General features: G+C 31.0%; 1 protein-coding gene across 1 annotated transcript in view; it reads right to left on the reverse strand.

Moving 5' to 3' along the window:
* Window positions 1-2110: 2110 nt before the first annotated feature.
* LOC132752129 (uncharacterized) overlaps window positions 2111-17527 on the reverse strand; it is a gene marked incomplete at its 5' end in the record, with an annotated part of 60697 nt that continues 45280 nt past the window's right edge. Inside the window, 4 exons of the mRNA XM_060742413.1 lie at window positions 2111-3045; window positions 4120-4218; window positions 16437-16620; window positions 17246-17444. Of these exons, the coding sequence (XP_060598396.1) occupies window positions 2177-3045; window positions 4120-4218; window positions 16437-16620; window positions 17246-17444 (1351 nt within the window). The remainder of the gene's footprint in view (window positions 3046-4119; window positions 4219-16436; window positions 16621-17245; window positions 17445-17527) is intronic.

A 17527-nucleotide genomic window follows, 5' to 3' on the forward strand; every position in this document is an offset into this window, starting at 1 on the left:
TAAACTTAACCACTATGTATAGAATATATTTTTAAAAATGAAAATAAATTTTTAACAAACATAAAAATAATGAGTGCATATATTTATGAAAAGTTGCAAACTTAATACCATTAGCTTTACCACTTTATGTGTATAAAAATTATACATGTACATGTATTATGTATTTATTAATTCATGAATTTCTAAACAAAAAGGAAATGATTTTTTTATTTTGAAATATTGAACCTCTAGTTGATAGATATATGACTTTTTCAATTCATTGCATATATCAGAACATTTAATGCATAAATTTTTTTTTTAGATGATTTAAAGCATAAAACAAGTATCTCAATACAGTTTTGTTTGCAAATTGTTCTTATCCACAAAGTTTTTTGTGTGCTCTTTTCAACTGCCAAAGCCTTTAAAATAAAGAAAGTTTATCATGGCAGCCAACAGAAAATTGGGAAAATTTAACAAATTTTAACCTTATGAAATATTTACTTGTATTTAGATGAAAAACAAATAAACAGTGCTCTTTTCAAATTCATGGTTTTCATTCTTGAGAATATCCAGTGTGTGTTTTCAAAGTGATCCAAGCTTTACATACTCAGTTCTTACATAGACTTACAGAATTTAATTTTAATTTAAGGTTACGTCACAATGTATATTTCCCGCCATCTTTGACATTGATGTCATGTGACGTCACTTCCTGTTTATTCACTGACGAAGAACATACTAGTTCGAAATCGATATGAATAATCAATAATTGAATGTACGTGTGTGGTTGGTGTTATTGGAATCATAGACTTACACAGAAAGTAGAAACATCAATAACAATGTTTTCAATGCATTTCTAAATAAATAAAATTTGAACAAAATAATCTTAATAAATAAAATAGATATCACAGATATTATTATACCCTGTCCTGTTTATATAATAACAGAATAATATACCAATAATGTTAAGTAAAAACAAATATTAAGTAAATAAATATATCAACAATTTATACCCAACTATAGTACACTAGATTATGAGCTTTTTTGTCTGTATAGAAACAAAAATAAACAAATAACAATTGATGCATTATAAATAGCATCACATGTAAAAGAAATATATAGAGGATATTTGTTTAGTTCAGTGTAAGATCGGAATATATTTCACCGAGTGAGCACCAAAAGGTATATTTCACGAGTGGCGCAGCCACGAGTGAAATATGAACTTTTGGTGTTCACAAGGTGAAATATATTTCGGTATTACACTAAACTACTAAACAAATTTTCTTTTTATTATATGCATTGAAACGTTTTAAAAAGACATTAAACCTAATACTGAATGAAAAGCGCGCCAAATAATAATACAACGCGACGTCATTTACGACGTCACATCATTAAGTTGGTACCCAGTACTGTGCACGCTGGTATTTCACTGAAACAAAGTAAGGGGCTTAAATTCAAAACAGTGAAATTATCAAAGTGATAATTTCACTGTTTCAAACAGTGAAATTACCAGTTTTATTTCACTGATATATTTCTATAAACCACCGAAAAGCATGTAATAAATGGTTTAAATAGCACTGTGTGCTATAAATATAATTATATGCTAATAATAGAATAAAATGATATTAATAGAATTATATGTTATTAATAACACCGAGTGAGATATATTAGCACTTCTTAATACAAATAGTAATACAAAGTGTACATGTATGTTCTATAGTACTACATGTTCATAAAAATGTAAAATATGTTTGTTTTGCAACTGTCAGCCGAGGGCCCAAACGCACAAAAGGTCACAGTCTCCTCTCACCAGTTCCAGATCTTAAATATTATGTAGTGATCTATAAGCTGAGCTTTAACAGAAACATGTGATTAATATATATATTATTGAAAATGTGGTTATATAAAATGATTTTAAACTATTTGTGCTTAATCTGAATAAGGTAAACAATTTGGTGATATCACAAGGTATACATATCAAAATTATAATTTCTATTCATATTGCATAAACATTGTGTGGAAATAAACCAAAAGTTTTAGATTATCCTCATCCAGGAAAAAATGTATTTGTTCCATAGGTCCATGCATTGGTCTACGTTATATCATTGCTAAAATACATGTCCATATCATACAAAATTTATGCTGAAAAAAAGTGATTCTCATTAAATATTGAGTAGATATGTCAAGTTCAACATGTACTTTACTGAAGGACACAAGCTTGACTGCCTTGCCTTTCAGGTAGCGGCATACTCGAACTCTGTACGGTCCCCATACCTATCCCTGTTGCTGTCATATTTTGCCGAGGGTTGTGACCCTCGCTGATTGAGCGTTTTGGTTGAACTTTGATTTTCTTGGGTCTAACTCTGTCCAATGGGAACACATCTTCTTTACTGGAATCATTAGATTTTGAACTAACTTTACCAGGTTGTGATTTACTTAAAACGTTTTCTGCTTCATTTCCATCAGTATTTGTTTTATTTACAGTGCTTATCTGTAGCATTGAGTCAAGTTGGACAGAACTTCCTTGAGAAGATGTTCTGCTGTTAGCGGAACTGCTCTCATCTTTTTGACTTCCTTCAGAGTGCAATCTTTTCACATTGCTCCCTCTCATAACGCTACTAAAATTGTTAGAGCTTTGTTTCCGTTGCAGAGATTTCATGTCAGAAACCTGAATACCAAATCCTTTCTGAGAAACCGAGCGAACAGGTTTCCGCATGGCTTTCATCATAGCTTTTGAATCTGAATGCAAGATCATCTTCTTGATTTTGTCTTTTGCACTGTCTTCATTTATGTCTTTAGACTTCTTCCTTTGCTTTGTTTTGGTACCAGAAATTTTCATGACATCCTCCTGAGTTAGGATAACATCTTCTCTTTTCTCTTCAGGTATTATATTGTCCTTGCCTTCCTTATTTTCTTCTTGTACGTCCTCTTTATTATCATCCGTTTTTTTTGGAATATCTTCATTATTTGCTTTTTCTAACTTTGCGTCATTCTTTATTAGGTTTTCTGTTTTTGTAATGTCAACATTATTTGTATCTACATTTGCGTCTTTTTCTTCAGTTTTCAAATCTAAAAGGCAGAAAAGAAACAATATCATTTCAATTTCATGATTTTACTTTAACTCTCAAAGAAAATACCCTTTTCTAGCATAATCTCATGCAATGTTTGATTACATGTCCACTTAGCAATAACTGTTAGAAATCTAAAAGGCAGTTCAGGGTTGATCGACTGAGGACGATCTACTGCCAAAGTATGACCAAAATATTGTGTTAAAATCTACATAAAATCAAGAATAACAAAATTTGAGAATACTGCAAGAAAAGAAGTAATGGCATACTCTTCTTCTCATGGCAATACAATGTGATATACATTCTTATCCTCTACCTGTGCAACTCCGTAAGAAATGGTATTGGACTGTGTGCATACATTTTGATGTGACATTATTTGTGTTAAACATAGCATAAAAGTATGCTAAATGTTATTGTATCATAATTTGGGGATCTTTCTGTTGAAAGTGTGTCAAGAGTTAAATCATATACATATACATGCACAGTGCATTAACTGGAGTGCAGGTATTAGTTACCCGCACTCCAGAGCATGTCCATTGATTGGTTCATTTTTGCTGGGGTTTACTTATTGTGAAGGAAGAGAAAGGGAAAGCGACAAAAATATCATATTTAGATGCTCGTTCATTGGTTACTTTTTCCCGGGGTTTCATATTTTTATTGGGTTCCATATTGTGTCATGACTATGATACAAAGAGAAAGAACACCAAAACACTCGCCAATCTGAATAATACTCGGGGGCTACGCCCTCTCGTACAAATCAGATAGTCTTGTGTTTCAATGCTCTTTCTATTACATGTAACACATTCTGTAGGCGCTTCAATGAAAATATGATTTTTTCTAGTGTAAACAGTTTTTATTTTTGGGTATGTAATAAGTAGAATATATTATTTGTGTAGCTTCATTACTATATTTATTGAACTTCATGAATACAATAATAGGCTTGCATAATTTTATTAAACTTGTTCAATAAATTCAGTATTGAACCTACACTCATTCTTTATCCTATACCATATTTTCATAGCAAAAGCATTTATCAGTCATGGTAACACAAGAAAATAAACTTTACTACACACACCTGGTTTATTTGTTTCTTTCTTATCTTTATCTTCCGGTAACTCTTGTTTGTCTACAATTAAATCATTCACCTTCAATAATGGTTTGTCTTCATTAACATCTGTAAATATAACAACACACATAATTGTAAATTTTTATGTTTTTTATATACACTCAAACATAATACAAAATGTAGAATGATATTTTTATGCTTGTGTATGAAAATATTTACAGATAAATTAATGTTAATTAAGATGAATCAATGACTGTAGTATATGAAAACATTTCAAGAAATTTTACAAAGAATTACTTAAAAATAAGTTTGTTTTTTTTAAATAATAAACTTATATAATTAATAAATCAATTTAATATATTAAGTCCATTGATATTTGTTTAACTTTCTCTTCTAAAAAATTTATACCCAACTCATAAATATAAAATACCACCTCTGCATAGCAACACCTTTTGGAAGACCAACATTTTGGTAACTCAGTAGATGAGATAGAGAGGTTAAACTTATTGTAAAGTCTTATACTGGTTAGTTTTGTTATTGTAGAGGATATTGGTCTACAGAGGGTCACTTTGTTGAGGTTTTGCTGTACTTAAACAATACAAAATACATACCAAATTAACACTGAAAGCCGAGAGATTATATTCATTTACAATAATGTTTCACAATTTTGCTTATTGAATAATGTCTCAGTTCTATCTCATTGTATTTATTTGGTTCCTGAGTATTAACATTTTACTTCTACATTACATTAAGTGATTGATATTGTTGTCTAGTGGTTATAATTTCTCTATTGAGAGTTGCTATATGGAGGCAGGGCTTAGGATTTATCCACAAAAAGATGTGTTTTCCTATACCTCAGTCTGCATGAGGCAAGAGTCTCCCAGGGTAGGGCCAATTTTGACCTGAGGGTCATGATTGATATAACTTTTGTAGAAATCTACAAATTGATGCTACATTTCAAAGCTCTGATTATTGTAGTTTCACACAATAAGACTTAAATATGTTTTCCTACATAAGTCTAAGTAAATTACGTGAATCTTGGGCAGGCCAATATTTTATCACAAGGGATGATGATTGATATCAGTTTTGCAGAGGTTCACAAATTAATGCTACATGGTAAATATCTTGGCTTTTAGCATTGTAGTTTCACAAAATGACTGTGATCTTGACCTGAGAAAAGGAAGGTCAAACCTGCGCTCTGCACATTGTCTCATTACTGTTAACATTTCTGCCAGATAGTTGCAAATTACCTTCCACAGGTTAAAAAGACACAGCCCGAACACGAAACCTGCTCACAGACAGACAAGCTGGTGCGTAACAATATACGCCAAATTTTTTTTGGTCATACAAATTTTTTTGAGCAATGATCATTTTAACCTCGTTAACTTTTTTCCTTCCATCCTATATTTGCCAAAATCTTAAAGATTTGGTAGGGACCAATAATGATGCTGATAATCAGGGGATGGCCAAAGATAGGACCACTATAGTCTTAAAAATTCATCCCTTTTATTTGATCAGATTACAAGATTTTCAATCGTTCAGAAATGTCTATTTACAATGTAATTATAAAAACAAGTGGCTTAAATGTTTTTTTTTTGTAAAATGTCTTGAATCGGAGGTGGTCCTGAAACACTGGTTAAACTGTACATAAATTGATGTCACAGAAGAATTAATAGTTAAAATGATTTTTGAAAGGTACTTGTAATGGTCCAATTCGAGCTCGTATAAACGGATGTAAGGTTATATGACCTGTGATGCTGGGAAATGGTTATACATATGCATAACAAATCTGTTTATACATGACCATATAATCTGTCAAGAATTTATGATACAGCACCCTGTCGATTTTGTTAATAAAAATTAAAACTTATTCATAAATTTACAGTAGCAGGGTAACTACATGTATATAGAATATACCAACATCATAATTATCCAATGAAAATCAAGGTTTAAATGGGCCATATTAATCTTTGGAAGTATTCTTTATCTCAAAATAATATTTTATTTTATGCAACTATACTTTATTGACTGCATGATGACGGAATAAAAAGACAAAATATCTCTTCAGATGTATTCATTTAATAAGTAAAATCTAATAGAAAATAAAGATTGTAACATATTTTGATATACCTATAGCCTGAAAAGAGTGCATAAGGTTGTACAGGACCAATCTATCACAGATAACTAACAATTCATAAAACATGGACAAATTGTGCAGGTCACAATGTTTCTTGTATTATACTTAATTTACAATATCTGAAAACCTGTACAGTTTTTGTGTAACATATATACTAATGTTCCTTACAAAATTTATGTCAGATCTGTAAACTAATTAAAAAAGACAATTACACAAAAAGCATATATTTGCACAATTAATTTACAGAATATAATTATTATTATACAAATACATAGAAAAACTGTGCAGGTTTTGTCTTACATAGTGCTTACACTTAATTTACTGCTTATAGATATATAAACAAGAGCTATGGTGTTATAATATCAAGATATTGATATCAAATTTTTATACAAATGTTCAATTATTTTCCATGTGAAAAAGGGTATAAGTATAGGTTAAAGGTTATATACAGAGTTTTAAGAAATTAATTTTCGAGCGAACTAAGTGAAGCGAGAAAATTAGTTTTTTAAAACTATATATAACCAATTTACAGTTAGCCCGGCCCATTCAAATCGAGCGAATTATGTAAATAGGCAGAGTCCATTAAATCGGCTCATTCAACATATAAAGCTAATACATACAGTTGTGTTACAGCACTGCATGGTTAATATTTCGGCAAAATTTAAACAAAAAAGAGTGATTTCATTAGCAGACAAACTTTGGTGAACTGTAACTAGAAATACTGTTCACTCAGTTATGTCTCTTGTTTATAATTTTATGCCACGTCCTTGTTGGCAAGTATATGCCTAGAATGAGTACAATATTTTGATCATTTTCAAAAAAAAAATATCCAAAATTATTTTCCAAACAAAAAAAAATGAATTATTATTCAAAAAGGAGTATATCTCTAAAACTATAGCAATTAGAATAAAACTAAAGCTATAAGAATAATGCCCTGTTGCCTTAAAACTGTACAATTTCATGGCAAGCAAGCATACCAAGTTTCATGATGATACCTTTTTAATGAAAATGGGCTACATGAAAGATTTTTCACAGCAACAACCACAAAACAACAATAATAACTACAGCTTGTCTTTTTCTTTAAAACAGACAAGCTAACAGGCAGTTTTTTGTTTGTTTTATTTTAAATTGAAATGCATAAAAAAGTTTACAATTTACATGTTTACAGTTGATATGCCAGTTGTTGCAAATGAGGTTCTCCATAACAAAGTGATTCAAACACATGAAAAAACTGACATGAAACAATGGTTATATAGTCAAAATCCAACCATTTTGGAGACATAAAGGTAACAACATATGATGGTATAAAGCCTGGTCAAGTCTGATTAGATGACCTGCATGGCTTTATATTTCTGTGTAATTATCTTGACACAAATGAGTATCAGAAATGTGTATATCGAAAAATTGTTTTATTTTAATATAAATAAAGCGTAAAAATAGTTAACAAACAGACAGACATGTAAATATCTTAATTAGGTAAAACATGTATATATTGAATATAATTAATATCAATATGGTTGAGCAACTTTTAATTTCTTGATTATATTGCGAGCTGAGATTAAAAAAAAGAAAAAAAAGGACAAACAACATGAGGGAAAAAGGGCGTCATGTACTTTTCTTCTTGCATTTGACTAGTCTTTCTAGATATATAGTTTTCAAAATTATGAAATAAAATTTTTGTCTGGGTTTTATTAAGTTCTAAGTTATATGCAAACATAAATGCTAGTGTTATATCATATGATGACCGTTACAGCTGTGGCCTAGTGGTTAAGGTCGTTGACTTCAAACCACTTGCCCCTCACCGCTGTGGGTTTGAATCCCAACAGGGACTTTGGATTCTTTCATGTGAGGAAGCTATCCAGCTAGCTTACGGAACATCGGTGGTTCTACTCAGGTGCCTGTTTGTGCCTGAAATAATGCACGGAAGGGCACCTGAGGTCTTCCTCCACCAGTAAACCTGGAACGTCGCAAAATGACCTATACTGTGTTGGTGTGACGTAAAACCCAAACAAACAAACAAACAGCTGTACCACAAGACTCAAAACTACTGTATATTCTCTTACAAACAAGCCTGGGGGCATTATATTTTCCAAAAGGTGAGCACTTAAATTAAGATTTTTTTTTAAATCATAATCATCAAAATACAAAGAATGTGTTTACAGTTTGTGTTGTATTCTTTTTTGCTGGTTAATATTTACTAAGTAATGATGCCATAAAATATGTGTTAGTTTCCTTGGAATTATAATAAACTGCTATAGTCTTTGTCACCTGATTTTTCTTTTTCCGTGTTTAAGGGGAGGGGTGTTTATTACAGAATGTATGGTGAATAGCATAATTCAAACCTACTACAGCAAATGTTTCATAGAAAGATTAATTACTCAATCATAAATTACCTGATCACAAAAATTACTTGATCACAAAAATCACTTGATCACAAGAATTACTCGATCACAAATTACTAGATCACAAATTACAAGATCACAAAAATTGCTTGATCACAAATTTCTTAATTATAAAAATTACTGCATCACAAAAATTACTGCATCACAAAAATTACTGCATCACAAAAATTACTGCATCACAAAAATACTTGATCACAAAAATTACTGCATCACAAAAATACTTGATCACAATAAATACTTGATCACAAAAATTACTTGATCACAAAATAACTTAATGACAAAAATTACTGCATCACAAAAATTAACCCTTTACCTCAACATTTGTGCCAAGTTTGATTAGTATTGAAGCAGTTTTTATAGTTTTATAGCAATTTGAAGTTGTAACGGGAGACTTTTCAATGAAAACAGCCACATTTCACAAAATGTTCATGAAGTAATGGGTTATTATGCATCACAAAAATTACTGCATCACAAAAATTACTTGATCACAAAAATTTACTGCATCACAAAAATTACATAGCAAAGTTTGTCCATTGGTTAATATTTTTTTTTGTATATATAATATATTCAATATACCCTTACTAAGCTTGACACAAGCACACAATGTAATATGTATAGTAAACATTGATCATATGTCTACATGTATAATATTATATTAATATAAACATTGACCTTATTTCTACATGTATATATAAATTACATGTGTCATGTAACTACATGTATATATAAATAAAAACAATGGTAATAATCATTAAATACATTTATAATAAGTGAGTTGAAAATATAAATATTTTGAATTTTTATTGCTAAAAGAAAAAAAATCTTTTAATATACCAATATAGAAGAAATTTTGATACCCTTACAGATTGTAAGAAACAATGAAAAAATATGTAAAAATAAACAAATATAAAAAATGTAAAGAAAATTGAGCTTTTATCAAAAATATGAAAACATGGATAGCTGTGCTCAAAAGAGCAAATTTAATGTACAAGGGTGCATCAATAAATTCAATAGCGTCAAAGCTACTAGTCCGTTTAAATTGAAACTTTAAATGCTGTGAAAACAGATCGTTTCAAATTGAATTGTACTGTACTATCTACACAACTATGACGTCATCACTCATGATGTCATAAACCATAAATGACGTCATGTTACAAGCGTCTGTTTGAAAATGGCGTCACACAGCGTCAACGGACAGCGCATCTCTCAGCCTTTGACTATATGATTTTGTGTCATGGATATGCCTTGCTTTGAATTTGTTATTTGTGTTCCAAATAATATCAAAATACAAACAAGAGCTGTCCGTAAGACAGCGCGCTCGACTTTTTTATTGCTTGCCAATAAAAAAAGTTTTTGCAGTAAAAGGCAATACAAGAATCTCTGTATTTTTAAAGTGAACTAGTTGTTTGATACCCTTGAATATTACAGCAATGTTTATATGACATAATTTATGGTAAAGTGAACAAGTGGATAGGAATGAATTTTTTTAGATTTTTTAAGTTTTTTAGTGCTTGCCTATAATACAAAACATTGACAGTTAAGGGCCATAATTCAAATAAAATCTTTGACAGAATTACCTTCTCCTGGACATGTTTGGGAATCATGATTGTAAACAAGTATTCCAACTTTCAAATTTATATCTCAAACAGTTCAGTCAAAAAGTGGACTGGTACTAAAAACTTAACCAAGATTCTAAGTCGATAAAAGGCCTTAATTTTTAAAACAAATCCTTGACAGAGTTACCTTCTCTTGCGTACAGATGGGGGTAATGATGTGAAATAGCATTAAAAGTTTCAAAGCAATATCTCAAAGGGTTAAGGCAATAAGTGGATTTTACCCATATTCAATGTATTTTCTAAGTCAAAAAGGGGCATAATTCTGTCAAAAACCTTGACAGAGTTATGTCCTCTTGTCTGTTGATGAAGGTCGTGATGGTAAACAAGTATGGTCAGTTTCAAAGCAATACCTCCAATGGTTTTGAAATAAAGTGAGGTGGTACAAAAAACTTAACCAAGCTCAATACACTTTCTAAGTAAAAAAAGGGCCATAATTCTGTCAAAAACCTTGACAGAGTTATGTACTCTTGTCTGTAGATGGAGGTTATGATGGTGAACAAGTATGGTAAGTTTCAAAGCCATACTTGTAATACTTCTGAAATAAAGTGGGGTGGTACGAAAAACTTAACCAAGGTGTGACGCCAACGCCGACGCCGACGCCGGGGCGAGTAGGATAGCTCCCCTTTTCATAGAAAAGTCGAGCTAAAAATAAGCTCCCAACAATAATTGGTTATGGTTTATCACTTTTGGTAGATAAAAACAAAATTATCAATAGATTTAATGCCTCACATCAAAAAAATAAACTTTGATATCATTAATATAATAATAACAGAATAATAAATAAATGAAATAGAAAAATAAATAAAATCTGTATACCCCTCTTTCAGTTGAATGTAATATCAAACAGAAGAAATAATGCCATTCAGTAAATCATAATGATAAATATCATTCAGTTACTCCAGAAATGGAATGATTTTACAACATGTATTTAATGCCTTGCACTAAAAAATACATGTAATGTACATTCTTGTAAATTACAAAATATGGTTTTCCTAGACCACACCACAAAGATTTTTGATTATACACATTTTTTTTTAAAATTCTGTCTGTTCACTTAAAAAAGTTCTTCCAAGGTACAATGGAGTACAACATTAAAAAATCTCCATTTAACAGTTATACCAAAAAAAATTATATTCTTTAGAATTTTCCAATATGACCTTTGTATTAAAAGGTTGTATGCATATTTATTAGGGGTATTACCAAAGTAGGAGGAGTTTGCAAATGTGTATTTCATTCCAATATGACCTCTTATCTGACCTTTCTAAGAAAGGTTGTCTGCATATTAACAAAATAGGAGGAGTCTGTGACTGAGTATCAAACAGTGCTTTGCAGACCATGATCAGACGGCAAAGAATTGTGCTGGCTGATTTTGGTTTTCACTGGTCACATAGGTAGATGTAGTTACATCAAGATGGGTAAAGGTTAAGACTCAGTAATAGAATGAAGACGTGCAATAGTTAAGAATACTGATTATTCTCTGCAGAGAAACCAACAGATGTACAAACAGGACAAAGAACAGTACATGTATGCCTACCCCAACTTAAAATGATCAAGACAAGAAAAAAAATCTTTAAATGCATATATAAACATTTTCTTTCATCAATTCTTACGAGAAAAATGTTATCTGAAAAAAGTTTACATATTTGATAATACAATGTACAACCTTGTTTTGTCCAAAAAATGGAAAAGTATATGGCTTTGATGGTTTTAAACTATCTTCTATATATTATTAATTACATAAAACAATAATGAAACAATATCTGATCTGGTGTCATTAAAAACACAAGAGCTGGGTGATGTGTGAACCTGATTACAGCTTTATACTGTGTTTTACAAATTCTCTGATACTTCTTCTAAAATGCTTATTTAATATAAGCAAAACATGTTTTGATAAACTGTGTTGGTTTGTGATTTTTCATCATGTAAAAATCAATACAATAGAACATTTTTTGTTGCAAGAAATAAAATGTGTAAATGTCAAAATGCTGAATATTAAAAAATTACTACATCAATATTATAATTATACAAAAAACTTGTAATTGCATATTGCCTCAATAAATATTCAGCAGGTCAAAAAATCATGAATATTCAAAAACAAGTACATTAATATTCATCATATCCTAATTACTAATCATTAAGTTATAATACATGCTTTACTTTTAGGATTTCCTTTACTTTCATTGTTTTTTGAATTTCCTTTACTTTCAGTCATTCTTTTACCGCTATTTGCCACCAAATCTGCAGTTGTGCCAAGAGATTTCAGTGAAGGTTGTCGAGAAGATGACGACTTGGGTGACTTCCCTTTGTCTGATTCTCCTGATCCAATAGGTGGCACAGGTGGGAGTGGCTTCTGTGTGGCTGAACTTTTTCTGGTCGTTTGATTGGCTGATGATGGTTTTGAGGGAGGTCTTGGAGTTAAACCTTTATTGTCTGATGAATTTGAAGCCCCGCCTTTGCTGGATGATTCTTTGTTTTGATTGGATGATTTTTCAGGGGAGTTAGACTTGTCTAAAGAGAAAGCAAAATAAAACTACTGAAAGAAGCCACACCTCAGGATTTAAACTTTTTTTATAATTATGATTCATTATCACAAATCATGGACTTAAGAGCAGCAATCAATTGCACCTAATTGTACATTTATTCTTTTGTGCCATGTCTATTTTAAGAACTATCTTTTTATACACTTGAATGACAGCAATTCAAAGTTATTGCATTAAGATTAAATCTAAAAACTGAAATTATGAAAAACCACATCAAGATAATTATAAAAGATTAAGAGGGGGTTATAGAGAAGTACGTGGGGCATACCTAAGTGCTAAAAAAAAGCAATAAGACAAAACACCCAGAACCCAATTAAACCCCAATAATTTGTCTTTTTCCTTAGTTTTGTCTCCTTTTTATAGTATTTCTTTTTTTTTAATTAAGCTTTAAATCACACAAACAAGCTTTATGATGTGAGGAGGAAAAAGCCAAGTACACCTCCATGAAATAAAGGGACTGACCTATCTTCTCAAAGAGGAGGACAATCTGCCGAGAGCCCATTTAAATATTTCCAGGAAATAAATTTTGTCTTTTATCCTTATTCAAGTTTTAAGTCTTGTTTTGAAGCAAATTTAAACTCACACCATCATGGTTCAGCATATATGTTGACTTTCTGGCCTTTACATAGGAGGAGGTGTTAAATGCATGCCCCTCAATGCATTATTTCACAATTTTCAATATATACTAGCTATATAATTATACACCATTGTTGTATTTAAAGGTTCACATAATTGAAAATCATGTTCTGGTATTCAGAATCAGTACAACTTTTAGAATCAATCAAAACTGTTAGGGTCTATTGTTTGTAATACATAATAATAATAATGACATGTAAGAGGAGACAACTCCATGTGACCAAAAAATTGTGCATATTGGAAGACATTGACTGCAAGCCGTATATCGGCTATACCAACAGTTGACCTTATATAGAAACCTTTTTATCTATATACATAAATTTACCCTACTTCTGATAAAGCTATCATCCCACCCAGCTTGTTCAAGAAATGAAAGGACTGTCTAGCTTAGGTACAATAAATAATAATCATAATGTGTGGATAGCTATGGTTGGGAAGTGTGGGGCATAAAGTGTTACAGTGATAGGCTTGAGATAATCAGGCAAAATTAAGGACATTTTTATAGAAAAAAAATCATGCCATTATTTTCAAATGCTAATTTTTTCCAAGTAACTAACCTTTCCAATAAAGCAAACATTATTATGCTACAAAATGTAAATTTGACAGAAGTTAGGAATGAAGGTCTTCCTTTGTAGATTTTTTAGCCAAAGGAGTGAAATATTTCTTAAAGATTTTTTTTTCAATTTCTCTTTGTAAGATTTTGATTTCATAATTCACTGAGCAATCAGGCAGGCATTTATCAGTTTCAGATTGGGAAAAATGTCCTTAAACTGCAGCAGGGATGAGAAAGAAAACAGAGGTGACAGAGGTGGGTATTATCTTTTTTGTCTAACTCCCCAAATGATAAAATGGGAAGGTTAGTAAATAAACAATGTGTGCATTCAGTGTCTACAACTATTAAAAATATGTGATAAAGTTACTTTAATATCTCAATACAGTGATTCCATTTAAAACTTTGAGCATAAAACAATAAAGAAACCAACAATAAATTTACAGCAGTAAAATGAATTTACCTTTAAACCTCTAACTTACAATATTAAAAGTTACAAGAGTGAAATAACTTTTAAAGCTTCATTTCATGAAATTGAACTTGATTCTTTTCTGCTTTGAATTTGGAAAATCACAATAGTTTTTTAGGGAGTTTTCAATTTAACAATGTTTTCTCACTAGATGGTACAAATTCTGGTTTACTGTACATGTATGTGTGTTTACTGTATGTATGTAATGTTATAATAAAGGAATTATCAATTACATTTGTATATGTAGTACTGAGACAGTGTAGTAACAGTGTAACCAGAAAATTTCAAATTGTAATGTAACATTAGGGTAATCATGACATTTCAAAATGTAATTTATGTAATTATTAAGATTCGGGTAACCAGAAAATTATTAACTGTACTGGTTTGGGAGATAAACTCGGCCGAAAATCAGTGTTTTGGGGGCATATTTCATTTATTTGTTTACGTATTCTGATGAATCTTGCACCATAATAAACTTCAGCTCTTCAATTTTCCGGTATCACCATAAAAGTTATATTTAGAAACATAACGGGTAATTTTGAGAGGCCCTGGAAGAGGTACGTAAAAAGGATATTTTTACCGCGCGCGAATAGATAATTCCGGCTCTTTGTTTTTCTACTTAAATGAGTAAGTTAAAACGTAAAATAACATGTTTAGACATTTTATTATTTCTTTGCTGTTCATTTATGTCAAATAGAAAATATTTGCTACCAAAATTGTTGAGCATTACGTTAGTATAATGTATACCTATGACAACACGATATTTATATGCAACCTACTATGTAACATATAAATCATTTTTACGTAAAAACACATGCATTATCATTTATTTACGTATAACGAAATATGTAGTAAAAGAATTAGTGATTCAAATTTATTTTTGCTTAGCTTAACAGAGTGAAGAAGAAATTAATTTAGTGGTATTCAACTTACAAATAAAATTAACATATAAAAGGAGCATTTAACATCAGTCTTTCAATCCATTCCACTTAAAGATTACAATTGTGTAATCAGCCTTTTTTCTGAGTTAGCAAGACAAAAGTGAGTCTGAATTTCATCAACAAAATGTATACGTAAATGTCGTCACCTTTACCGGTTGTCGGTCAATATATAAAAGTACCCCTGTGCGGGTCTCAAAATGAGCATCTGCTGCACATGCGCACAACAATGGGATTCCCGTACTTTTTATAGGCATGTTTTGTAAACAAACAGGTAAAAGTGTGTGTTATTTTTTAAATATCTTACCAAACTTGACAAAATTTCCAGATATTGTCGAATTCCAGCGATAGTATGAGATGGTGAGCTCGATTAGATTAAAAATTTTGATAACTCGATTTAATTATAAAAAGCCGAGTTTATCAACCAGCCGAAGTTATCTCCCCAACCAGTAATGTTACAATAGAACAGGGTGAATAACAGGAAAAATTTCAAAATGTAATGTAACAATAGGGTAACCAGAAAATTGCAAAATGTAATTTAACAATAGTGTAACCAGAAAATTACAAAATGTAATGTAACATTAGGGTAACCAGAAAATTTCAAAATGTAATGCGAATAGGGTAACCAGAAAATTGCAAAATGTAACATTAGGGTAACAAGAAAATTGCAAAATGTAATTTAACAATAGGGTAACCAGAAAATTTCAAAATGTAACGTAACATTTGGGTAACCAGAAAATTGCAAAATGTACTGTAACATTTGGGTAACCAGATAATTTCAAAATGTAATGTAATGTAACTATATGTTACATTTCAAAATGTTTCTTTTCAAATGTAAAACGTAATCTTTAATATGTTTACATGTTAATCAATGCAATGCACTCCTCATTTTAAATAGTATCACTGCACTACTGGTAAGAAATGAGCTGCACATGAAATATGTTTTAATTAATGAAAACATAGATATGGATGGTGAAGAAATATTCTAAGAAAGGTACACATATATTGACAATTATTGCTGTAAAGAAAGGTACATACCTTTATCAACAGTTTCCGACTTGGCTTTGCTCTTATCATCTGTTTTTGGTGGTACTGGGGACGACCTTGGAGACGCCCTTGGTGATGATTTTGGAGTTGGTTTCTTGTCAGGTTCCGGTACAGGAATTGGTTGAGCCGGCATGAACATTGGTATTGGTGGTGGCTTTGGTAAATTTGGTGCCACCTGATCAATATCAAATAAAACAATGTGTTATATAAAAATTTCCTCTATTCCTTAACCTGAACTTGCGAAAATGGTTTTGCCCATCTTTAAATTTTGAACAGTCCATTTAAAATTTTAGGGGTTTCAATATAAAAATATATATAAATTAAGCTACCAACAGTATACATCCAAGTTAGATTGCAGACTGGCCCAGCTACATACTGGCAAAGGTTTATCACTTGCAGTTCCAGCAAGCTAAGAATTAAGCAATGGTAACCCAGATTCCTTTATTTACAGTTCTTCTGATACAATTTATACTGATTTATTTAGAGCTGATTGTGAAATAAGTTCTGCACTTTGAGTCATTTTTAATAACACTTCATTCTTTATGGAGCCATTGTCTTAATAAGGGGATGCCATAATGAAATGGAATTGCCAAGCATGAGGAATGCTAGAAGGAGGGATGCTGACATGACTTTTTCAACTTATCAATATGGTCCAGGACACTTTTGAGCCAGTGAAGAAAAGAATATGGGAATAATTGATATCTGTAAATAGTAAATAAGCCGTTTACGTCATTACATCTACCAATGAGGAATTAACAAGGTGAAAAAATTCAGCAGACTGGTTAAAAAATCACACCTACCTTATTAGATTTTATTGCTTTACGTCTCTTATATTCCTCTGATTTTTCCAACTGCTCCAGAAGAAATTTATCTTCATTGAAGAGAACACTGACGTAGTTATGTGAACTTCCACGCGAGTCAATGCTCAGTTTGGCAACATGCTCCTCGTGCTGGTGTTTCTCACAGAGCCAGACAATCTTTCCACTGGGCAGACGACACCTGCCATACAAATATCAAATTTGACACAGTTAATTTCTTGGTATTTAGTGCATGCTTTACTGTATTTTGTTTAGTTTTTTTGT

Source organism: Ruditapes philippinarum, unplaced genomic scaffold (assembly GCF_026571515.1).
Source record: "Ruditapes philippinarum isolate M1 unplaced genomic scaffold, ASM2657151v2 ctg585_1_1_1_1, whole genome shotgun sequence".
NCBI classification, from domain to species: domain Eukaryota; kingdom Metazoa; phylum Mollusca; class Bivalvia; order Venerida; family Veneridae; genus Ruditapes; species Ruditapes philippinarum.